Source organism: Gadus chalcogrammus, chromosome 10, assembly GCF_026213295.1.
Source record: "Gadus chalcogrammus isolate NIFS_2021 chromosome 10, NIFS_Gcha_1.0, whole genome shotgun sequence".
Taxonomy (NCBI): domain Eukaryota; kingdom Metazoa; phylum Chordata; class Actinopteri; order Gadiformes; family Gadidae; genus Gadus; species Gadus chalcogrammus.
This window is the reverse complement of record NC_079421.1, coordinates 22,062,176-22,087,175: the sequence shown is the minus strand read 5'-3', so window position 1 is coordinate 22,087,175 and position 25,000 is coordinate 22,062,176. Positions and strand designations below refer to the sequence as shown.

The 25,000-nt window shown below is 50.3% G+C and overlaps 1 protein-coding gene across 6 annotated transcripts in view; it reads left to right on the top strand.

Annotated features, from left to right (window-relative positions):
- pcdh19 (protocadherin 19) overlaps positions 1-25,000 on the top strand; it is a 59,913-nt gene that overhangs the window by 21,117 nt on the left and 13,796 nt on the right. For 3 of the 6 annotated variants that reach the window (XM_056600196.1, XM_056600194.1, XM_056600192.1), the window contains exons 3-4: positions 14,727-14,785; positions 17,925-18,097. In XM_056600196.1, coding sequence (XP_056456171.1) covers positions 14,727-14,785; positions 17,925-18,097 — 232 coding nt within the window. Of the gene's footprint in view, positions 1-14,726; positions 14,787-17,913; positions 18,098-25,000 lie in introns of all 6 variants that reach the window. The other 3 variants (XM_056600193.1, XM_056600195.1, XM_056600191.1) reach the window with 1 other exon arrangement.

Sequence of the window (25,000 nt, the reverse complement as noted above, 5' to 3'; positions counted from 1 at the left end):
TGTTTGTTTGTCTGTGTTGCCACCAACACTCGTCAAATCATCCCTCCCCATCCAGACAGATAAACATACATGACTTTTAAGAAAATAACACGCACTTCATTTATTCACTGAATTGTTTTGCTGGGACCATGGAAACAAGTGAAGCTTTCTCGTCGCAGTTGGAAAGCTGTTGACCTGTGAGTTTGGGTTGTTTGTTTGTCTCATTGTATGCTAATGAAGTGCGGTGGTGGGGGATGTGCGGGGGGGGGGGGGGGGGGGTGGGGGCGGCTGGGTTGCAACATGGGGAATAGGGACCAATCTAGCGCAGACACTCTGCGTGTTGGCGCGGTTTCTATATTTGACTCTAAAGCTGTTATCCATCTCATCAGGGTGTTGATCGGGGCCAGGCTACGGGGAGCATGGGAGTCCCTCACGTCTGCAGACTGAGACTCTGGGGCTGTGTGTGTGTGTGTGTGTGTGTGTGTGTGTGTGTGTGTGTGTGTGTGTGTGTGTGTGTGTAGCCCAGGGAATATCTCATTGGGGGACATGGTCAAAATACTCCTGATGAGAGAACATGTTTACAAAGCAGGTGTCCTTTTTATATCTCTGCTCATTAACCTGTGCACCTGGATGGACCGCTTCTGTGTGTGGGTTCTCTCTTTCTCTTGCTCTCTCTCTCTCTCTCTCTCTCTCTCGCCCTCTCTTTCATTACTCTCTCTGATTCATCTCTCTCTCTTTTCTCTCTCCCTCTCCCTCTCTTTCCATCTATCTTTATTTTATCTGTCGTGTATCTCAGTTGCAACTCTCTTCCACGCTCTCTCCATCTTCTTTATTATATTCTTACAATACTCTTAATTTATCTTCCGAGCTCCACTTCACTCCCTCTCTCTCTTTTCTCTCTCTGTTCTTTTTATTTCCTCCCTCTCTTTCTCTCCCTCCCGCCTCCTCTATGTTTCTAATTATCTCTACCTCTTCCTATGAGTGGTAGCAATGATAATGATAAGCGTGTGCTAAGCTCCAACGACACCAGACTTAAGTAAGTAAACGGTCCTGTAAGCCAACGGCTGGGAGCGAGGCTGTCTCTGCACACCTCCAGGGCAGCCAATCAATTCCATAGCGAGCCCCAAATCAGCTTATACCCAAACCCTGTAGCACTTCCCCACAATCGAATCACTAGTCCATTCTAACCAAGTTAGCCGGTAGTCTACTCTGAATTTATAATGGGTTTTCAATTTCTATTATTCGAAGATCATTGGTTTAAAAGAGAGGGAAAAAAGGGGAAGACGGGGAAAAAAAGATGGGAGTCAAAGCTGCGGTGGAGTAGCGGGCGTGTGGCTCAGTGTCTCCCCTCTCTTTGAAACATGCAAAGACAGGAGGAAGAGGAGGAAGAGGAGAAAGGGAAGGGAACACAGAATCACTCTTCCACCAAGCTGTCATCTCTGCTATTCACTCCTCTCCTCGTCCAATTACCAATGCAGCCAGCATCCTCAGTAAATGGTTTTGCCTGACCTTTGCTACTGTAGCGCTCATTATTACCATCGCATAGGGCCTGTAAGGCGAACAGCTAATTATATTGGATTTATCTGAAGGGACAGTCGTGCCATTCTTCATAGCCATGTCTCAGCCAACGCGGGCGTGGGTGATCTAGATCCAGTATTAGGTTAATTTGGATAATACAGTAATAGTAATTAGAGTTACAATAATTACAAGCACAGTTTTAATAGCAATGAGTGGCTGCCCATTAGTACTAGGGTTCTTAATGAGCCTCTTACTCGGAGGCGATACCTTATGCAGAGAGAGATTAAATGTATCGTCTCGAAAAGAAAAACAAGGGCAAGCAGGGAAAAGCGTTACGCAACGGGCATAAGGGCTTTATTACCAGAACCCTGTTTCGGTGAACAACGGCGCTGGTGTATTTTCAAAGGCTTGGGCGGGATCAGCCCAAAGCACACTCGTACCAGCACCTCAGGTGTCAGATGTAGTCGCTGTATTTCATAGAGAGTGGAGACTGCGGGGAAGGAATATTTTTCAAAGCAGCCACTTGAATGAATCAGGAAGGACACCCGGAGCCTCACGGTTGGCGGGCCGCGAGCCTAATGAGCCTAAAAGGCCTCCAATTATTCCTCTCGCGATCAAAAGGGGAAGGAGGGTTTACTTCTCTTCTCTTCCCTTTGCCGTGACATTTCTTTTTACACAGTTACATCTTTTGATAGAGGCGCAGAGAGAGCGAGAGAGAGCGAGAGAGCGAGAGAGAGAGAGAGAGCGAGAGAGAGAGCGAGAGAGCGAGAGAGCGAGAGCGAGAGCGAGAGCGAGCGAGAGCGAGAGCGAGAGCGAGAGAGAGAGAGAGAGAGCGAGAGCGAGAGAGAGCGAGAGCGAGAGAGAGAGAGAGACTGAAAGTGATCGCTATACAGAGCGTTTGACAGTTAGAGCAGAGGTCTAGCTGAGGGTGCTCCTATCCTTCTCTCCGTGGAGGGACAATGCTCAGGAGTGCGCACGCTTCCTTTTCCTCCCTTCATCTGCGGTTGTTTGGGTGTGTTTGTAATAAAACTTTCTGCGAATTCCCCCCCCCCCCCCCCACCCTCCTCCCTATCCCTCCACTTCATGGTACATTAGCTCCCTGCCAGACTGTCACCTGCATAAGACAAAAAAGGGAAGCTTTTGTATGACCGCAGGCCCTGGCTACAGCACACTGGATGGCTGCATCCTGCCATATTTTCTCTGGGAGAGCTGTCGTTAATGGTGGAGCAGGGAGCGGGGGTTGCTTGTATGTGGCCCACTCACTCACCTCAATAGCCCACGGACCCATTCCCTGACGGCACTCGCTCATTTGTCAACGCTGCGGTGGTGATCTTTTTGTTCTCCCCTACCTCCCTCCCTCACGCCCTTCCTATCTTCCTTCCCTATTCCCTTCCCTCGCACCCTCCCTATCGCCTTCCCTCGCACCCTCCCTATTTCCTTCCCTCACTCCCTCCTTTGCTCGATCCCTCTCTCCCCCTCTCTCTCTCCTTCCTTTCCTTCCTTTCTCCCTCCCTCTCTCCTTCCTTCCCTCCCTCCCTCCCCCTCTCCATCCCTCTTTCCCTCCCTCCCTTCCCTCCCTCTCTCCCTCCCTCCCACCTCCCTCTCTCTCTCCCTCCCTCCCTCCCTCCCTCTCTCCCTCCCTCTCTGCCCCTCCCTCCCTCTCTCCCTCTCTCCCTCCCTCTCTGCCCCTCCCTCCCTCCCTCTCTGCCCCTCCCTCCCTCTCTGCCCCTCCCTCCCTCTCTGCCCCTCCCTCCCTCTCTCCCTCTCCCTCCCTCCCCAGCAGTGCACTGTTGCCAATAAGTCGGCGGGGAGGAGAATCATTATGATTGTGTACAGATCTCTCCTGTTCTCCTCCTTCCTCTTCCTCCTCCTCCTCCTCCTCCCCATGTTCATTTATTAAATTCCCAGATTACAAATGTAATTTCTTCAGATCTCCGCGGGGACTTCTCCGTCATAGGACGCCGCGCTCTGTGGGCCTGGGAGGAGATTGGCTCTTAATCAAGAAGCCGGGACTAAAGAGCAGAGTGGTATTATCAGGGTAGCGCGGCGGAGCGATCGGCATCCATCTTGATAAACATTCACCCTTAAGATATGTGCTTGTATTTATCGGCTTATCGACACACACACGCGCACGCACACAGGCACGGACACGGCCGCACGCGCACACAAAACACAAACACACACACACACACACACACAGGTTTGCATACCCTCACAACAACAAGTTCACCGCAGCAGAACCAAATGATTTACGGTCTTTGTTTCCAGGAAGTCAAGGTGTGAAGAAGCATATGTAGGACAGAGCCGGCTATATTACACAATGCATCACAATAAGAGGCTCACTAGGGTTCTGTTTGGCGATGAGGACAGGATTGTGTGTGTCTGTGTGTGCACGTACTAGTGTGTGTGTGTGTGTGTGTGTGTGTGCGCCTTGTTCCTGCATCTCCAACGCTACTCCCTCCCACGTTATTTTCCATGACTCTGGATGTCCAACCCCCAAAAAAACAACATGTTTGGCCCCAATACAAATTAAACTAAACAAAGTCAGATCAGCTAATCCCTGTGTGTGTTTCAGCTGCTGAAATCCTCTGGCGAATGAAAGTGTGGGGGTTGGTCCGGCCCCCTGTTACATCTGGCCCCACTATAGCTGCTGGCCAACAGCCTGCCCCCCCCCCACACACACACACACCCATCCCGGCGGAGGCTGCAGCCCAGTCTGCTTCTCCTCCCTGGTGTGTGTGTGGGTGTGGGTATGGGTATGTGTGTGTGTGTGCATGGGTGTGGTTGTGTGTGTGCGTGCGTGCGTGTGTGTGTGAGTGAGTGTGTGTTTGTGTGTGTGGGTGTGCGTTTGTATATCTTGTTTTCAAGTGAGGTCAAGTTATTTTCCATTTTGTGGCTAGTGTTTGTATCTCGGTGTATGCGAGTGTGTATGTGCGTTTGTGTGTGTGTGGGTTTGAGTATGTGTGCGCCTTTGTATATCCTGTTTCCTTGTGAGGTTAAGGGTCAGACTTGTGATTTGGGTTTCTCCACGTAAGCTCCGAGTAGTTTTACATGTTGCGGCCGCTACAACGCACAGGGTTTGCATATTTAAAGGCAGCTTCTCGCCCGTGTATCACACAGTTGAGAAGAACTTCCCCTTCGATGCAAAACCTCAGCTCGCCGGAGAACACCGAACCACACTACAACATTTGGCGTCTATACTTCCGCGCGCTAACGGCAGCCTGCGCCGCCGCCGCGGCGGCTAACAAGCTAGGTGCACAGATGTGGGAGCGATGCGCAGTGCAGCTAATGCTCCGCCGTCAAATCCTGCCGCGGACAGCTGCCTAGATAGAAGGCCCGTCCCAAATATTAACACCAGATGTGCTTCACGTTGATGCGGCGGGACCACGGGATCCAAAGCCACAGAGCTGGCGTCCATTACCGATACGCCGACGCTAGCAGCCTTGTTGTGTGCGAGATGGGGATCTAGTGAGCCCATCTGTTTATTAAAAAGCTCCTTTCTATGATTTATTGGCATCCAGCCTTATCACATCCAACTCTGGTTCGAGGACCAGTTCTCATTTGTGAGACAAAACACAGCAGACACGGCAGCTGGTGTATGCTGATACGGTGGTTAAAGTGGTGGCAGGTTAGCAGGCAGAGGAAGAGTCTTGATCGTGTCAGTGTGCGTGTGTGTGTTTGTTTGTGCACACATGAATGCTAGTTGTTATGTGCCTAGGCCAAAAGTGCACACTTTGTCTGTTTATCTGTGTGTATATGTGCGTGTGTGCGTGTGTGTGCGTGCGTATGTTTGCGAGTGCGCACATGTGTGTGCGTGCATATGTGTGGCGTGTGTGTCTCTGTATCTGTTTGTGTGTGGCTAACTGTGTGTATACAAATGAATGCTTGAAGTTGGGTATGTGTGCCAACGGCGCACGGATCGCCTATTTATCCATGTACCTGTGTGTGTGTGTGTGTGTGTGTGTGTGTGTGTGTGTGTGTGTGTGTGTGTGTGTGTGTGTGTGTGTGTGTGTGTGTGTGTGTTTTGGTTATGAGCACCTGCACTCACCGCTGGTTTCAAAGCGCCCCGCCCCGCCCAGTCGGCGAGCACGGAGGGTACACAGGGTTTGTTTGAGCGAGCGGCCCGGGGTGCTCAGATTAATAAATCCTGATGAAGTTCCACTCATATTCCTGGGTGCAACGTCCTCCTCTGCTGGCACTGGTCCTGATGTGTGCGTGTCCGTGTGTGCGTGTGTGTGTGTGTGTGTGTCTCGACTCGAGGCTGTGACTCATTCTCTTATCCAGTGTCAGATTAAGGCATGTCAATAAACAGACCTACTCAATCCATCTCAGAGTGAGTGCATCCGCTTCGGAGAGCCTCGCAGACTGTAATGAGCTGACGCAAATCTCTGCCCAACAAAAATGTCTGGAAAGACGCCTCGTCAGAGGGGGCGAGGTACAAAGAGACGCACAGAGAGAGAGAGAGCGAGAGCGAGAGCGAGAGCGAGAGAGAGAGAGAGAGAGAGAGCGAGAGCGAGAGCGAGAGAGAGAGAGAGAGAGAGCAAAAGTCTGGCTAAAGTCAATGTGACTGTTGCTGCTGACCAAAAATAAAAAAAAGGCCCACACAACAGATATATAATTTAGCTAAGAGTGAAGCCTAGACATAAGTAAAGAGGATAAGTGGGTCTGTTTCCCCGCAAAGGTTGATCGGTTCATTCTTTGTGGACCAACATAATAACCTGTGATGATGCATAGACACTTTATATACAGTACATATACTTACTGAGTCTCTCCATATGTTATAAAGGCCGGCTCCCAGAGGAGAAGGTGCCTCAACTTGTTGCCCCGTCCCTCTCAAGAGGTTCCTCAGCTCCCTCCTCCTCCTCATGGCTGAAGGTCTGCCTCTAATGTCTGTTTATCACTGGCTGGTCCAGGAAGGGTTGGGCTCCCCCTAAATCCACCTGGATTACAGGCTACCTTCACCGCCAGACAGGGAGCCCTCTGGGCGTCGTTGGGTAACGCACCACCTACTTCTCTCTCATGTGGCGTCAGGCGGACATTAACGGATTTCGGGGGAGTGTGAAAACTTTTGGGCCTGACATCCAAATTAAGGGAACTCCCCCGGGACTCGCCTCAGGGGGAAGTTCCTGCTATCTGACTTTGATTACGTTCAACGGGCTTAAAGAAAAGTAAGCCGGATTCCTTCTCTTGGTATCCGCGGCGATAACCAACTATTCCTCCTCCGCCCTCTCTCCTCCTGTCCCTCTTTTTAACGACGTAAAGCACCTGGAACTCCTAATCCCGCGGATCAGACTGTCGCGGGGGGGGGGGCGGCGGTCGGGAGGGGGGGGGGGTGTGGGGGTGGGGGGATCGGAGGAGAGCGATAACACCGCTCTCCCAACGAAAAAAGGTCTCCCGGGCGCCGACGCGCCCAGGTAGAGCTCCAGACGCAGGTGTGTTGGGTGTAAGCCGAGACCCCGGCTCGGCCGCCACAGACCGAGGCGAACTCGCTGATGGACTGATAGCGCGCTGGCCCCCGGGACGGATAGAGTGTCTCCCTCCCCCACCCTCGGATCTACATGAAACCGCAAAGGGCCGCACGGAGCCGGCCGTCGTGCGCGGGTGCCACTCCACTGCCCCCTTTGAGTGGCGCGGGGGTGGAGAGAGAGCCAGAGTAGAACAAAGACCCCCCCGCTGATAAGAAGGGAACAGAAGGCCGGGCTAAGGAGGCGGTGAGGCAAACGTCAGGCGACTGACTGCGCCGGAATGCAGACGTCTGCAAGGTGGGGGGGGGGGGGACACGCGGGGGCTAGTATTTAAAATCTTTTCATCACTCTAAAAGCAAGGGCAGCTTTGACGTTGAGAAGCTCATGAATAATGAATGCGCTTGCTATTAATGTATGTATAATTAATCACAGCTCCATTGACGGCGTCCGCGTGGAGCCTGCGGGGTCTGAGTGGCACGGTCACCGGTCATGGCTATTTCCTCCTTTTCCTAATAATAATAATCGTAATAATAATAGACGGCTGAATATATTATTGGATGCTTGTCTGTTGTCTGCGTCTGAGGGAGAGACGGATTGATTTTGAATCCAGAGCTACCCTTTCACGAGTTGCACACAGGATCGTTGATGAGTTTTTTAGAAGTATTTTTGTTGTCCTCACTTTACACAGGAAGTCCCACTCAACGTGTGGGATGCACTTCCAGGAAGTGGCATTGTGTTTTGACGCAAAATCTGTGACACACTCAGCAACAGTTACAATAGCACACACAAGTGGTCGGGTGAGACCTGACCTTGTAACGTTTCGTTCACCCTCCCAGCTGTTTAAATCCCAGCGCACCCACGGGCAACAAGTACAGAAATGTACAAAACGGACAGAGTGCACATTAAAAGGCTATGCCCACAGTCTGACTACCAAATCACTCACTCTCATAACGTGATTGATTCCTGAATGGCCGATTGGTTTTTGGGGTGGAGTGATGGCTGATGAAGTGAAATGATGCAGAGAAAGTGGCAGGTTATTCGTCACATCTGCAGGCCCCTTTTGTTGCGATTGATTGTGTTTGATTTGAGGCTGCAGCAGCACAGCCAGTTGACATTAAATGGCCACAACTCTCTGTATTCACCACTGACCGACTCCCCCCACCCCGCCCAGCCCATCAGCCCCTAGAGCAGTCAGAAATAGAAAATGTAATCTCATCCTCCGCCGTGCTATTGCCTCGGGGCACTACTTCAACCTCTTTAGCGCTGATCCTCCCCAAGGGGAGGGGGGGGGGGGGGGGGGGGTTGTGTGATGATGGTGGGGGGGGTTGTGTGATGATGGTGGTGGTGGGGTTGGGGGGTGGGTTGTGTGATGGTGGTGGTGGTGGAGGAGGGTGAGGTGGGTCTGGGGTCCCCCCCCCCCCCCTCTAAGAAGCAGCTGAATCTATAATCGGGCGTGCGGGAGAGAGAACCTTGTGAAGTTCTGTAATCATGGTAGAGCGCGGTGTAACATGGTGCGTCCACCTCGAGCAGCTGCAGCAGTAGTGGTAGTAGTGGTAGTAGTTAGTAGTGGTAGTAGTGGTGGTAGTAGTTAGTAGTAGTTGTAGTGGTAGTTGTAGTGGTAGTAGTGGTAGTAGTGGTAGTGGTAGTAGTTAGTAGTGGTAGTAGTGGTAGTAGTGGTGGTAGTAGTTAGTAGTAGTTGTAGTGGTAGTTGTAGTAGTGGTAGTAGTAAGTAGTGGTAGTAGTGGTAGTTGAAGTGGTGGTAGTGGTGGTAGTGGTAGTAGTTAGTAGTGGTAGTGTTGGTAGTAGTAGTAGTGGTAGTAGTAGTTGTAGTGGTAGTAGTGGTAGTAGTTAGTAGTGGTAGTGTTGGTAGTAGTAGTGGTAGTAGTAGTTAGTAGTGGTAGTAGTGGCCATAGGGGGCGAAGTCGCTGTGGAACACGGAGTCGCGGAGGGCTATGCGCGCTGAGATACATCTCCGGACCTGCCATGTGTGAAGCAGCACCTTACATGAAATGCATCAAATGAATCCATTCAGGAGGACTGGGAGGGAGTCGGTTCAGGCTATGGCGGAGGCGGCAGGCTGGGTCTTTGCCATGGTTGCCACACAGAGCTCGGCTGAGCTGCTTAGAGGTGCTGCAGGGTGAAAACCTGGGGACGACTGGGTGCCAGCACAGTAATGCAAATGTGGAGATAGTAGACGCAGGGCATGCTGGGAAAAATGTCTGTAAGAGTGTTTGCGAGGCGTAGGCTGAATGGTGGATTTTGACAGTTGAACTGTGAAGGAAATCTTGGCTCAACACGTACGTATGTGTGAAACTCGGTCTGGAATAGATGTACTTGACGGAAGGACAGACAGAAATACAAACACACGCGCACGCACACACACACACGCACACACACACACACACACACACACACACCCCCCCACACACACCCCCACACACCCCCACACACACACACAATCGTCTTGTCTCTGACTTACTGCAGTAATGCAGCAGAAGGGATACATGCATCTGTAATTCTGCATGTGTTTGCTCTCTTTCTGATTATTTTTGTGTCAGAATACATCCTTGTTCCTGAGGATATCAAAAACAGGCTTATTATGTGTCACATTTCCTTCCCCGACCGGGGGAAGTCTAGGAGTGAGCTTGAAATTCAGTGCCGATCGAGACGGAAATTGAAACTGTCATCACAAACTCGCAAACAAAATGGCAAACGACAGTATGAGCTGATACTGGAGTGTGTGGGTGTGTGTGTGTGTCTGTGCGTAGAGGGAAACAACATTGCCCAGAGCAACGTGTATATCAAGTCCTTTAAAAGTCAGTGACTATAAAGATTTACCGGCATACCAGATCAGATCTGAATCCATTTGCTGTTTCTTATATTTTCCCTTCTTCCTCCTCTTTATTAGAACTCTAATCCAAGCATAGATGCAGTCTGCTAGCAAACTACGTTTATCAAAATGGCAGCCACGTCAATGCTATTTTTTCAAACTCAAAATGGCCACCTTAACTCATATTACATTGACCAGTGGTGGAACACATACATCAAACAGTGAGTCAAACCATTAAACCCTGAGTATCATCTTTATACTGCCTTTGAAATATCCCCCCCTCCACCCCAGGACGTATTGTTTTCAGTATAAAAACGCCTGTTTTATAGCAGTTATTTGATATACTGGAAATGTGCAACAGCAAAAAAAAAAAAAAGTGATGCATATAAAAGGGAGGCCGTGCGTGACCTCATCTCTGCTCTCTCTTCCCCCTGTCTTTGTGCCATCTGTTGATCGTATCTGCTGCTTACTGGTGTGAGTGCTGTTGTCTACAGAGCGCCACCCTACCCACCTCCACCTCACCCCACCCGCCCGCCCGCCCGCGCGCCCGCCCGCCACCAGCCCTGCTCCTCTCTGCAGTTGCCCCCCGTGGCCCACCACAATGAATACACTTGCATCCAGACTACGGAACCAATTGTCACGCTGGGACGAAGGCAAATCAAATCTCACGGTAGCAACTAGGCGAGGAGATTGCTTTTCCTTTCGGTGCCAAAGAGCCGAGCCAAGCCTCACCCCCCCAACCCCCCACTCTGTCTCTCTTTTTTCATCCTCAAAACCCGGTTTATTGGATAGAAAGAGTCACGAGGGGGAAGGTGGGCCTGCGCTGTTGAGTGGGGGTGGCAGTGGTGGAGGTGGTGGCGGCGGTGGTGAGGGGAGGAGGGGAGGGGCAAGTCCCTGGGGTCAAACCTCACCCCCCTCCCCCCCACACCCGTTTGCTGGTCTTGACACCAGCTATTAGTCAGCCGGTGGCACGAGAGACTCTCTCGCTGGGTCCTCGAGATGAAACGGAACAATAATTGTGGGATTGGAGTGGCTTTAGCTGCCAAACCGGCACCGCGCTCGGATCACAACAACACATTGTCCAATCTGATTAGGAAGCCATTTGTGGCATCCTCACCCTGATAGAGTGAACCCTCCTCCTCCTCTTCTGCACTGAAACTTGAACCCGGCGAGAGAAATATTGACATTTCTCGAATTTGGGTCCGGTCAGATACTGGGGCGGACGTTACGTTTCTGAACAGGAACCCAGGAATTTCTTTCCTTTTTTTTCCTTTTCTTTTTTTAAATCGAGTCTCCTTCACAATAAGGAGCCCAGAGTGAGCAACTAATGCCGAGGGTGACTCCTCCGGTGTATTCATCTGTATGTATATTAAATAGATTTACAATGGAAATCGTAACTTTTTTTATTCATTTAAAAAATTCTGGCGATTAGATGGCTTAGCCCCCAGGGAGCAGCTGCCACAGCCTATTAGAGCGTCATGTTAAAGCGCATGCTAATCGCAATTGACAACCTTGAACGCTTTGTATATGCTTAGTGCCTCCTTTGGTAGGCACCTGCAATGAATGTTTTAAGCACTGGCACTCTATTTAAAGCAGTGCTGCTCAACCTCCGGGCCGGGGACCAGTAACGGCTTTGGAACATTGGCCATTAAGCTAATATATGTAAATAATCGTTTTGCATATATATATATATATATATAGGTATACTTATTTTTATGAACGTTATATGTATATGTCTGAATTATTTCACAGCCTATCAAAAGCCTGTTACTATGCAGTGCATATTTGCTAAACGTGATGTACGTCCCAGCGTTCAAATATGGTCATGACCTTATACGGATAGCTGATTAGAGAACATAATTAGCATTCCTCATTCACACAACTAAGATAACAACGACAGAGGAGCATACTTTGGTGCAGTTTGATAGGTTTGAGTAGTTAAAGTTAAACATTTCCCTCGCCGTGAACATATTTCCAATTTGCATAGCGGGCGACAGACGGTAACGAACAGGTTGAGGAGAGCTGATGTAAGGACCTTGGAGGACTGTTGCATTATGGAAAACACATCCCCGCTGAAACACCGACAGAGAATCGGGGACATATTGTGTGTTCCTTTTGAGTCCACTCTCCGTATGGCCGTCCATTCCCCTCACCTGCAGCCAGGCGGGGGGGGGGAGGGGGGGGGGGGGGGCGGGGGGGGGGAGATGAGTTTGCTGTCTCCTTAATGGCGTTTATGCTCTTGTTGTTCCCGCTATGCATGTTCATTAGCCGCCCCCTCGATGCACAGCGAGACATAGAGGAGGCTGAATAATGGATTATCTCTGATCACTGGGCCACAAAGTAGAGCACAGGTACAACGCCGCACCATTACGGTGGCTCCTACATATCTGGCCCTACGTTTTAGTGTCAACCAACGAGGCCGTTGTCTTTACGGCGATTACCTCCATCATTAATTAAGGGGCAATTATTATGAATTACTTAACGGATGGAGTCTTAGCCTTAATGTTACCGTGTGCATGTCACCTCACAGAAAGCTGCCAATTATATTGATAAAGATATTGTCGAGCAGCACAGGAGTCGTGGAGGAAGGCTGGTGCCTTGGTGTAAATACTGGTGTAAATATAAGTTGTCGGCTCCCGCTGACAAACTTATCGTCACGAATCACGATCATCACAAGGTGAAGATCAGTTAGGTGAGGACAACGAAAAAGGAAACTGGTATGAATCCATCCAGACTGCGCGACCGTCTTTAATACCCCTCTATGAAATGCCTTCGCTCCTGATGAGGACGTTGTTATTGTGAGCCCCGGCGAACACAATCAGGGAATCAAAGAGCCGAGGCGACCGACTGCCTCATTCTCCTCGCGGTGACTCAAGGCATTCATCCGGGCCGAGTTGACGTGACTTTGTTGCGAAACGTCGTCCGGTAATTACCCCCCTTCTCCGCGGACTGATTTTCGGTGCTATTATTATTATTGCTATGGAGGAGATGAGCAGCACATTGTGCGGTGGCAGGGCGGCGTAAAATGGCTGCCACCGACGTTTGTGTACATGTTCCTTTTGAAGCTGTCACAGAAACAGTACGGGGTCTCCGCTCGGAGCATCCACGCAGACACGGCGGTGGCGCGTCTGGTCCGTCTCAAAACCTCGCGTGAGGTCCTATAAAAGCGCTCCCGCCGACAGGTCAGGGGGAGCTGTGTGGCAAACGCATTAGCTGGTTGTGATTTGTCTGCGTGGGATTTGATGCTGTTGTTGTTGTTCTGGGGGAGATTGGAGGCAGACTCTCCACTGTCACTGCTCCGGGAGCGCCCAGGCGTGAAATCCAGCCTGACGTTTATATACAGGCCCTATACAATGATAGGAATTGAAAGGCTCTAACCCCTGTGGCATGTGGATTCCGTTTTTTTTTTCTCCCTACGTTGTTCTTTCTCTTTATACAAACGGTGTACGGTTGTCGTCTTGCCCCCATAGGGACCGTTGACCCACTTGTGTCTGAGAGGACTGTGTGGAATACAGTCTCTAGCTCGCGTAACGCTCCAACGGAAGCACTCCGGCGACTCCATTAACCTTTGTTATCACAGGGACGTACTTCGCCCTTTTTTCATGTATTCAATGCTGAAGACTCTCCTCGGAGGTCTGGCGGCCGGCCTTCAGTTTTAATCTGGACCCTGTATCTGCTGCGGGGGAGAGGAGAGAGAGAGAGGGAGAGGGAGAGGGAGAGAGGGAGAGAGAGAGAGAGAGAGAGAACTGCTTTTTCTCTTCTTCCTTTTCTTTTTTATTGCTTCCGACAACAGCTGCATCTTATAAAGTTTTGTTGAAAGGGTTGTAACCTTACTTTAGCATGACTGTGAATGTCCTTTAGGAGCACTTGTCTCTTCTCTTATCCCGTGTGAGTGGATGCTTTGCAGACACTCCTCTGCTCTGTGGACGTTGACAGCGTGCATTTCCATCTGCCGGGAAATCTCCAGCCTATACCATGTTAATGTGGGCTCAATAAATGTTAAGAAATGTGATGAAGATGGGGAAAAATAGAAGTTAAATGCCAAGCGTCTTTGAACTGTGTTCTCTAATGTGGGTCAGAGATCCATCGTATGCATATTTTTGAAAGGCTTTTCATCTGCAATTGCAAAGTAACCATTCCCCGGGTACTCTCTTAATTTCCGCTACTTGCAGATTTGCTCACTTATATTTATATATTTAAACACGGGGAAGTGAGTTTCTGTATGAAGAAATACACGCCAAAACGGGGATGTCTGACTTTTCTTCTTCTTCTGTGTGTGTGTGCGTGTGTGTGTATGTGTGTGTGTGTGTGTGTGTGTGTGTGTGTGTGTGTGTGTGTGTGTGTGTGTGTGTGTGTGTGTGTGTGTGTGTGTGTGTGTGTGTGTGTGTGTGTGTGTGTGTGTGTGTGTGTGTGTGTGTGTGTGTGTGTGTGTGTGCGTTTGTGTGTGTGAGGCATTTGGTCTCGATAACGTTTCAAATACCGAGGGCATGACCGCCCAGAGGAGGAGGTGGGAGGAGAGGAGATAGGAAGAGGAGAGGAGAGGATAGCTAAGGGGAGGAGAGAATACAAAAGACGAAGAGAGAGGGAAAGGAGATCAGAGGGGAGGGGAGTGAAACAGAGTAAAGGGAGAACGGCACACAGCAGAGGAGAGGGAGAGAGGAGAGGAAAGGAGAGGAGGAGGGAAAAGGATGAGAGGCTCCTACTCCTGTCCGTGCTCCCCTGCCACCATCCTTGTGTTTTTGTGTGCGTCTCTTAGAAAGACAAGGCGGCTCAGCGCGGCCTTTGGTGTCAAATAACATTTCTATTGACTGCCAATTACTTGGGACATTATTTTGGTGCCTTCCATAATTAAAAGTCCCTCTCTCTGTTGTCCCACCCTATCCCCCCCCTCCCTCCCCCACCCCCTCCTTGCGTCCCTCTTGTTTCTCTTGCAGACGGAGAACTACTCCATTGACTCCAGTTACGTGAACAGCAGAGCCCACCTCATTAAAAGGTATGTCTTAAGTCATGCTTCAGGTGTGTCTGTTTTTAGCACGTCCCCCACTGCTTTGTTCTGTGTTGTTGTTCTCCAATTACCGCACCGCTACTCACGCTTTGCCGTTGGTTGGTGGCTTGGATGTTTATACTTGTGTATATCACATTTTAGCATTTAGTGTCGCAGGATCTATTCAGGAACAAATCCTATTACTTGAAATGAAATAACAGGAGCAGCCATGGTATTAAATGACACAAAACAGGGACTTCAAACGCTTAAAATAGAACTACTTACTTATATATCAACGTATTTATAGCGTCTTCTGATCTCGTACTACACCATGTTAATGCAATATAAATATGTCATGGATGTCACACAGCAGATCACCGTATAGATTTATGTTCGGGGCATATAGAAGGCGTTTTTTTCCAAAGTGACTTACGTTTCAAACACAAACTCACACAGCGACGGCAGAGTCAGCCACGCACGTCGTCAGCCAGCTCGTAAGGAGCAGCTAGGGTGAGGTGCCTTGCCCAGGGACACCTCGACGACAGCTTGGTAGAGCCGGGTATCAAACTAGCAAACGTCCGGCCACAACTCAACCCGCCGTACCTACTCAGCAACTGCCGAATTTATGTGAAGTAGCACTGTGGAACCTATTTGTTATTTTCTTTTCCTCCACCTGCTGCAGGAAATGCGATCTGGCTGTGCGATTGATAGGGTGGGGGGGGATGGGGTGGGGGGGGGGGGATCAGGCCGACGGGTGCCCAGGGACCCTCCGGGGTCATACAATAGTGTCCGTCAGCTCCGTCAGGTCTCCCTACCAGGCCGCCCGGCTGCGCTGCTATAACTCTCCCCCCACCCTCCCCCCCGTCGCCTGCAGCTATCGGGCATTCCAGGGGGCTCCATTGTGTGAGCCCACCCTGGCCTTTGGAAAACCCATTATAGCAATTTCCTCCTGCTCCCCCCCCCCCCCCCCTCCAAAGAAAGATTCCCTGTTAATGTAAACACAGAGCATCACGGTGTGGCCGGCTGCCCTTCCACCGCCCGGCACAAAGAGCGCCCTTTCAGGAGGCCCAGGAGGTGTGCTCTCTCACCGCTGCAATTACAGCGATAGCATCTGAGAGGACCGCTCCTCTCCTCTCCTCTGCCCTCTGCAGGGAGAAGGGGTCCGTTTGAGATTGGGGAGGGGGTCTACAGCGGGGGAGTGGGCTGTGCTGTTATTAATTGCAACCCCCCCCCCCCCTCTTTGGTAAATATGTTAAGTAGTAAGTGCAAACATATTCCGGTCTAACCTTAGTCGTCCTGTTTTACTCCGAGAATGCAGAGCGCCTTATCTTGCCTTCTGCATCTCCTCTCCTCCTTTCCTCGTGTCCTGCCCTGGCCCAGGTGCCTTCCTGCTCACAGCAACATGTGCACCCCCCCCCCCCCACACACACACACACACACACCACACTCTTCTTATTAGCGCTGTTCCAGTGGGTTGGAAATCAAACAAGGATAAATCAAGCTGTGGTTGTGCAGCTGTTTACTGTGCCCCCACACTTTAGACACAAACACACACACAGACAAACACATATACATCCACCCATGCACACACACACACACACACACACACACACACACACACACACACACACACACACACACACACACACACACACACACACACACACACACACACACACACACACACACACACACACACAGACACACACAAACACATCCACACGCACACACACATACAAAAACACAGGCTAGCGCACTCCCCTATACACACCAGCCCATTTATTGACTGCGAGCGTCAAACAAGACAGATGCACAGTTTGTAGGCTCCCAGCATTCACTCCCATCCATCTTATTTCCACCGACTCCCTGATACTGCAGCATGGGTCTGATGTTAGTGGCTGGCTGCTGCAAGCCGCTTGTTCGTCGACAGCTCACCGAGCCAACGTCCCCCCCCCCACCCCCCCACACACACACACTCTCTCTGTCAAGGCCCACGGAGCAATGCTAAGTTGAATAAGTAAATAAATTAATAAATGAATGCACACCGAACTTAATTGGACAAAGGCCCTGGAGAGCTTCAGCGAGCGCGCCGCCTCGCTTCGGGAACACGAAGCCCGCTCCTCTGCCAGGTCACAGGGTCACAGGGTCACAAGGTCACCGCACAACGGGTCCTTCTACCCAGAACTCGTTTAGAGAAACGCTCCTGAAATGAGTTTGCGGCCGATTCATCGGTAACAGTGGAAAGGCTTCGCTCAAAGGAACAACAAAAAAGGTACACAGGAAGGACGAGTCGGGAGAAGGAGAGAAAAGGGAGGCTAGGGGGATGAAGGGTGAGCTCCTCAGACCCAGATGTGGTCTTCAGACCCCAACACGGGAACACAAAAACTCTAGTCGGGCTGTTGCCAGACCAAGCTCAATCGTAGTTTGCTCGTTGGTCTGGGGAGGCTGCTGTCCTTTTCTTCAGCACAAGAGCCGTTCCCTGTCGTCATTGTGTTAACCATGCAACAGCGCGCCAGGGGGAAAAGCCAGCTTGGTGATTGGCTCCCGCAAAAAACGTATCGGAAGCAGAAAGAAGCTCCTCCCCAGACCCTTCTGCAGGGCGGATTCAAATCGCCGGCGGAATGGGCGGGGCTACCCAGTCTACAAAAACACGGGAACGAAACCGAAAACAGAAGGGAGAATCCCTTCTCTTTTCACGGTCCTCTGCAGGCATTCTGTCAGTAAACCAGAGCCTCACTCTGTAAGGGTTCTGTCAGTTAACCAGAGCCCCACTGTGTAAGGGTTCTGTCAGTTAACCAGAGCCCCACTCCGCAGGCGTTCTGTCAGTTAACCAAAGCCTCCCTCTGTAAGGGTTCTGTCAGTTAACCAGAGCCTCACTCTGTAAGGGTTATGTCAGTTAACCAGAGCCCCACTCTGTAAGGGTTCTGTCAGTAAACCAGAGCCTCACTCTGTAAGGGTTCTGTCAGTTAACCAGAGCCTCACTCTTTAAGGGTTCTGTCAGTAAACCAGAGCCTCACTCTGTAAGGGTTCTGTCAGTTAACCAGAGCCTCCCTCTGTAAGGGTTCTGTCAGTTAACCAGAGCCTCCCTCTGTAAGGGTTCTGTCAGTTAACCAGAGTCTCCCTTGTGTCTCCGCTGGCCCCCATGCAGCACATCCACCTTCAAGGACCTGGAGGGGAACAGCCTGAAGGACAGCGGCCACGAGGAGAGCGACCAGACGGACAGCGAGCACGACGTGCAGCGGGGTCACTACGTGGACACGGCCGTCAACGACGTGCTCAACATGACCGTCCCGCCCAACGTCTGCCAGCTGCCCGACCAAGGTAGGACGGATAGCGCACGCCGTCGCGCTGTGTGTGTGTGTGTGTGTGTGTGTGTGTGTGTGTGTGTGTGTGTGTGTGTGTTGACCTCAGTGTTCAGGTATTTCTCTTTGGGTCGGCGTGTGTGTGTATGTGTCGAGAATTGTGTGCTTAGGTTTTTTGTCTTTGAATCGTGTGTGTGTGGGTGGAGTTAATTGTGGGTGTGTTTGTATTTGTGTGCTTTTAGGTGTGTGTGTGTGTGTGTGTATGTGTGTGTGTGTGTTTGTTTAGGTATAAATGTGTGTGTGTTTGTGTGTGTGTATGATTGCCAATGGCGCGATAAGGCCCTCAGATGTGCTTAGAAGTATGTGAATAACACACACATGCTCACGCACAGAAGTGTACCTCTGCTTTGATGTCCTCCTAAGACCCCCTAATGTCAGGGATCTCTCTCTGAGGGCAGCTCTTTGATAGTGTCTCGGCTCGCAGTGTTGACTCCTAGCAGCCATGTGTGATCTTGAGCAGTGACCGGCCTCACAGCTTCTTGAATGGCAGCAATTAGGCTGACAAAGGTACAGAGAAGGTGGGAATCTACATATCTGCCCGCGCTGCCATGCATTATTCAGCGGGAACGTTTAGTGAGGGAATTAATGCTGATGTTTCCAAAGTCCCCGGCACGCCGTCGAGGAAGACATCTGCTGGCGGGAGCTAGTGGAAGTGGATGTCTGTTTTACGCTTCTGCCAGTCAACTGCGTCTGGGCGGAAAGAAGTGGGCAAAAAGTATGGAGCACTGTGTGTGTGTGTGTGTGTGTGTGTGTGTGTGTGTGTGTGTGTGTGTGTGTGTGTGTGTGTGTGTGTGTGTGTGTGTGTGTGTGTGTGTGTGTGTGTGTGTGTGTGTGTGTGTGTGTGTGTGTGTATAAGGCCTGCCTTGGCACTCTTTCACTTCCCTGCCTGCCCACTTAGAGAGCCACACACACACACACACACATACACACACACACACACAGTGTGTCGGTCAAGTGAGTGAGTGTGTGTGTGTGCGTGTTATGCGTACAGTATTGCATATATCATATACAAGTTGTATATGATCTTCAAACCAAACTTGCTTCAACTTTTGATTCTGTAGTTTTCACAAGGTTAAGGTCATTTGAGTTGAATCCGATATCATTTATGAAAGTTATTTTTGAAAACAGCTGTAACCTGGGTGATTTTTCTTCACCCTTGCTGTCTAATTGATATGACTGTGACGGGCGAGGCAATTAAAAAAGCAGTTGCCTTTCCAAAGTAGTTTTGGAAGGTAAATACAATCTTTACAGTTTGTCGTTATGTTATGTAATAATAGTCTCTTTGTCTGAGTGTTGTGGACAACCGGTTATGTAACACACGCACCTTTCAGGAAGGCTTTATGTTGTTACACGATACCTCTGTGAGGGGCGTGGACGGAACAGAGGTGTGTGTGTGTGTGTGTGCTAGTGTTGGGGCGTGTGCGTGCATTGGTGTGCATGCATGCGTGTGTGTATGTGCGTGTGCATCTGTGTGTATGTGCTTGTGCGCGTGCGTTCCCGTGTGTGCGGCTGTGTGCTGTCTGGTGCGTGTACGTGCATGTTCGCACAGCCGATTCCTTTTATTTGTAATCACTGAGCTGACTTTGGGGAAAATAAAAAACGAACCGCCACTGATGTTGCCAGACTTGGCCACCAGGCCATTGTTGGAATCTTCCTCCGATGGGTGTTACTAAGCAGCTTCTCTATTGTAATGGACAATGATAAGCGCATTTGTTGACGACTGTACGCCCTGCCCTAATTATTTCACATCACGTGAAAAAAAAAGCCCCATTGCGTCTAAAACTAAACAAAACGGAATGCATACTGACAGCTCCTCTAACTCCGGGATCTCATTATTGGAGACAATTAGAGGTGATGTAGATGAGGAATATTTCAAGTGGGGGAGAAGCTCTTGGAGGCAGCCTTTTCCTTCCCATTACCGCCTCGATGATTGGATCTGTTTCAGTTGAAATTGATGAATGGCATCTGAATGCATAAAGTGATACACAGCGCTGGTTAAAAAGACTTTTCTCCAGATGACCAGAGGCCAGTGGAGAACCAGAGAGCCTCATTTTAAAAGGAATGAGTGTTTGTGTCCCTCTGACGTGGGCATAGAAATGGCAATTTGCCTCCCTCAGAGAGAGAGAGAGAGAGATGGAGGAGAGGGGTGAGAGAGAGGGAGAGAGGGAGAGGGAGGAGAGGGGAGAGCGAGAGAGAGGGGGGAGAGGGGGTAGAGAGAAGGAGAGGGGGAGAAGGGGGGAGAGAGAAAAAAAGAGAGTGAGTGTTGGAGAAAGAGAGAAAGAGAGATTAGGAGAGCGAGAGAGAGAGAGAGAGCGAGCGAGCGAGCTTGTGAGGATGGAACAAAATGGCTTCCTGACAGCGTGTCCTGTCACTGGCTTCCAGGACACTGCGTGACAGAGCGCGGCCCGGACCGCAGTGAGAACCGGTGATAATTATTATATGAATTGACGGTAGAAAATCTGAGCGTACGTGCAAATGTAATGCCATCGCAAATGAAATTGTCACTCCTATTTCCATCTCAACAGTCTAATTATGTACTAAGAAAACTGAGTGATGGCCTTTGCTCGCTGGAACAGAGTCAGAACACCGTCCTCGTCTCCTAGTAAGGGCCTTATTTTGCCCACTCTCTCTCTCTCTCCCTCTCTCTCTCTGTCTCTCCCTCTCTGCCCCTCTCTCCCTCTCTCCCTCTCTGTCCCGTCCTCCCCTGTCCCCCTGCAGTTCGCGTGATGCCTCATTATATATTCCACCACGCTGTACCTGCGTGCTTGCTGGGGCTCTGACGGAGCCTCGTGTGACTGCTGCCCTCCTTCCTGGTTAATGTCCCCCCGATAACCGGAGCAGCACCGCGGCCGCACGCCGCCTCACGCCCGGACCCACGCGGTCCTCGCGTGGAGCTCATCTGTCTTAATGGACGGCGGGCGGCGGTGGGACTGCAGGGGGAACCGGTTGGGAGACAAAGAGGCAGGTTCTCTAAACGCCCCGCTGTTTAGCTGTCTGCGGGGAATAGCTGTGTAGTTTGGCTCTCCTGGCAGCCGGAGCAGAAAACAAGTTGAGAGACGGCAATTGCCAAAGGACAGCGAGCGAGAACCCCCAGACGAGGATGAAAGAGGCCTGGATTTGCCTTCCCTTTTGTGTGCTTTTGTTTGTGTTTAGTTTTATTGCGCTGCGCTCTCTTGTTGATACGAAGATGAAGAAGAGGGAGGGGAGCCAGGAAGTAGATACTAAAATCCCAGGCGCATGCCGTGAAAGTATTTACTATTCCCAGTGGCAGAGAAGAGGGGGTGTTTGCCCAGTGGATGAAGCATTACCTCCAGCACAAAGACGGCTTCGCCTGGGGTCCTCCCATCAGCCCCTGGTCTCGGGATGCCAGGGGCTCTAGCAGTCCCGGGTTTTCCCGGGGAATAATCCCGGCCCCGTATCCCAACGATCGTTCTTTGTTTCCTTCGAGCGGTTTGAAGCGCTAACTGTCTGCTGCTCGCGCCCCCGTCGGGCTCCTCCTCTCTCCGCTCGCGGGCGGATCTGCGGCTACGGGATCCATTGTGGCTCCAGCTGCTAGCGCTCCTCAAAGCGCTTCTGAAGACACGTTCGCGTAGATTTGGATCCGGAGGGGTTGTGCCGCGTTCGAAGCCTGTATCCGTAAAAACGCGTCAACGAATGAACCCGACCTCCACGTCAACCGACCCACGTTTGCTGATTCAATCTGTGTTTTCAGGAACAAATTGCGTGAAATCGACTAAATATCTATAAAAGGGAAAGCTGTCCCACAGCCGCCGTGGGCTCCGTCGTGTCTCTCGACGGCGCCAACGCCCACAATAAGGCACCCGGCGAGTCCACGCTCAGAACGCTGAGGAGAGACTGTTAGCCCCACCTCACGTTTGACCCAGCCACATTAGCCCCAGCGTCTGTTAGCCCCCCCGGCTCACGAGAGCCACCAGGAGGAGGGAAGGTAGGGGGGGGGGGGGGAGCTAAGGGAGGAGACTCAAATATGGCGACATAAAAAAAGAGCTAAATCGGCTCTTTCTTCCATTCTTCCCCCACCCCCCACCCATAGCCGCCCCTCTCAGTTCCACTGATCGTCACAGCGCTCCCTTAATTCCTGCCGGCTATGGATGATCCATCGTTGGTCCGGGCTCAACATTCATGTCTGGTTGAGTCCCCCGACGGATCTCTGTGGACGGGGAGCGGTTGGATCCGGATCTCTGTGGACGGGGAGCGGTTGGATCCGGATCTCTGTGGACGGGGAGCGGTTGGATCCGGATCTCTGTGGACGGGGGGGCGGTTGGATCCGGATCTCACTCCTCTTCTTCCTTCTTCGGCGGCGTCCGTTCTTACGCATTTACTAGAGGCTTTCATTAGCTTGTGTGTTTTTTGGGTGTACCATAACATTGGAGGAATTAAAACTGCAGTTCTTGGAAGGAGTAGAAAAAAAGAAGGAATATATATATATATTTTTTTATACTTTTTGGCCTATTAGACGCAACCGGAGCCAGAACTCTTCAATTAGCCGAGGAATCACCGACTCTGCTTCATTTCTGAGCGATTTCATCTCATTCCCGGGAGGACGGTTCTCATATATCCGGTAGCTCCCTATGGGCGTGTTCCTGAAGCGGGGGGCCGGGAACGAGAGCAGGGTTGTGGGCAACAGACGTCTCCCCCCCCCCCCTCCTCCACCGAGCTGCTGGGTTTCGCTCCTCCTAATTGATTTCAAGGCATTTTTCCGCCCTCTGAAACTCCTGTCGTCTTCACACTTGAATTCAGCACAGACTCAGTCTGTCTGTCTATCCAACTATCTATCTATCTATCTATCTATCTATCTATCTATCTATCTATCTATCTATCCAACTATCTATCTATCTATCCAACTATCTGTCTATCCAACTATCTCTCTCTTTCTCTCTCTCTCTCTCTCTCTCTCTCTCTCTCTCTCTCTCTCTCTATCTATCCAACTATCTCTCTCTTTCTCTCTCTTTCCCTCTCTCTCTCCACCTATCTATCTATCTATCTATCTATCTATCCATTTATGGATTTTCTCTGGGTTAACTTCCTAATCCTACCCCATCCTCTCCATTCCTGGTGTCTGTATTCCCTCCTTTCCATCTTCCATCCATCCTTCCCAATCTCTCAGCGGTCCATATTTCCGTACTTCTGTGTCAGCAACCCCCCGCCCCCCCCCAAACCACCACCACCACCACCACCGCCACCCCCCCTCTTCCCCTGTTGGATGAAATAAAGAGCAGACGAGCCTTACATGTTTGTGCTGCAGACTTGCCCTAAATTCAACACGAGAACATCTCTAGTTTGCAGTCCTCTGATCTCCTAATGAAAACCCTGACAGGTGTCAGCGCGCGCCAGGCAGCGAGCTGCACTGACAACCCGGGAGGGGTGTGTGTGTGTGTGTGTGTTTGCCTGTGTCTGTGTGTGTGTGTCTGTCTGTCTGTCTCGGTGTGTGAGTGTGTTTGAAAGATAGCGAGATGGAAATGAGAGATAAACCGGGAGTCTAGTAAGCAGTCTTAGCGAGGCGGGGACGAGGGAAAAAAACCCTGGAGTCTGCTGACAGGTGGGAGTGCTTTGCTTGCGTCTGGATAAGTGCGACAGGAATTCACTGATTCTCAAACAACTCACACGATTGAATTAAACATCACGTTTCCCTTTTTTTTTTGCTCCCAGAATGCATGCTGCTTTCGGATGGTTTATGATTCGATTAACACACAAATACTACGTCGGGGCCATCTATTTTGATTTGGAGTCACCTAATCTAATATGGACCCTGCAGGGACAAAATGGACGACAATGATCAATAGCCCGGTTGCAAAGGCAGTGTTAAGGAAGACACAGTGCACACGCTTTGTGCTTGCCCACACGCCACCGTGTTCATAAAAGTAGATTTAATAAAAACAAATCAAGGGAGGGATTTGCAGGGATATTACGACGTAACATACAAGCAGACCTCTTCAACACTTGAAGTGAAGGTATTACGTGTAAAAAATGTGTTTCACGGAAATTCACGAAAAGTTTGTGCTTTTTTCCAACAGGCATATTTTATCATTATGCTTGCATTAAAATAACTTCATTAAGAATGAACACTTAAAATCATACACAAGCCAGGATTAATGCCCCTATGGAAACCCTGTATAATTATATAATCAACTTAAAACTGTACTACGAAAATAGCATTTCCTTTTTGATTATCCGTACAAATCAGAGGGCTAGAGATATTTACCAAGAAGTCTCAAAGCCAGCACTCTGAGCATACAGTTATTAAAGCTTTTATTCAAACACAAACACTGCTATGAAACGCACGCGATTTATAGATAGATATAAAGTTTTATATGATGGAACACGTGAAAGTATAATCTAGTTTTCACACAACAATAACTGCAATAATCGTATAGAGAATTCAGACGGACCACGTCATTCAAGGCCATTATCCAACATACACAGCGCCTCATACACATACACACATGCACACAAACAAGAAGGCCTTCATCTCGGGTCTGTGACTCAAAATAATGCTTATAATGCTATAATGGCGTTGCCCGAACTCCCATTCTGCCAAAGCTCTTCTCTATACAGCCAATGTATTTAATCAGCCAGAGAGGGACTGCTTATCTCTATGCACTTGTCATGGATAGCGCATTTAACATATTAAGAGGGAGAAATGGGAATGGTTCATTATTTTCTCGGGCTCACAATGAGCCTGATGTATCTCATCGCAGGCCCTCCTCTGACAGCTCACTTTATAGACAATTCTGGCATTCAGCGCGGAAAATGCCAAGCAGGCAGAGAGAGGGAGAGAGGGTGACAGAGAAGAAGAGAGAGAGAGAGAGAGAGAGAGAGAGAGAGAGAGAGAGAGAGAGAGAGA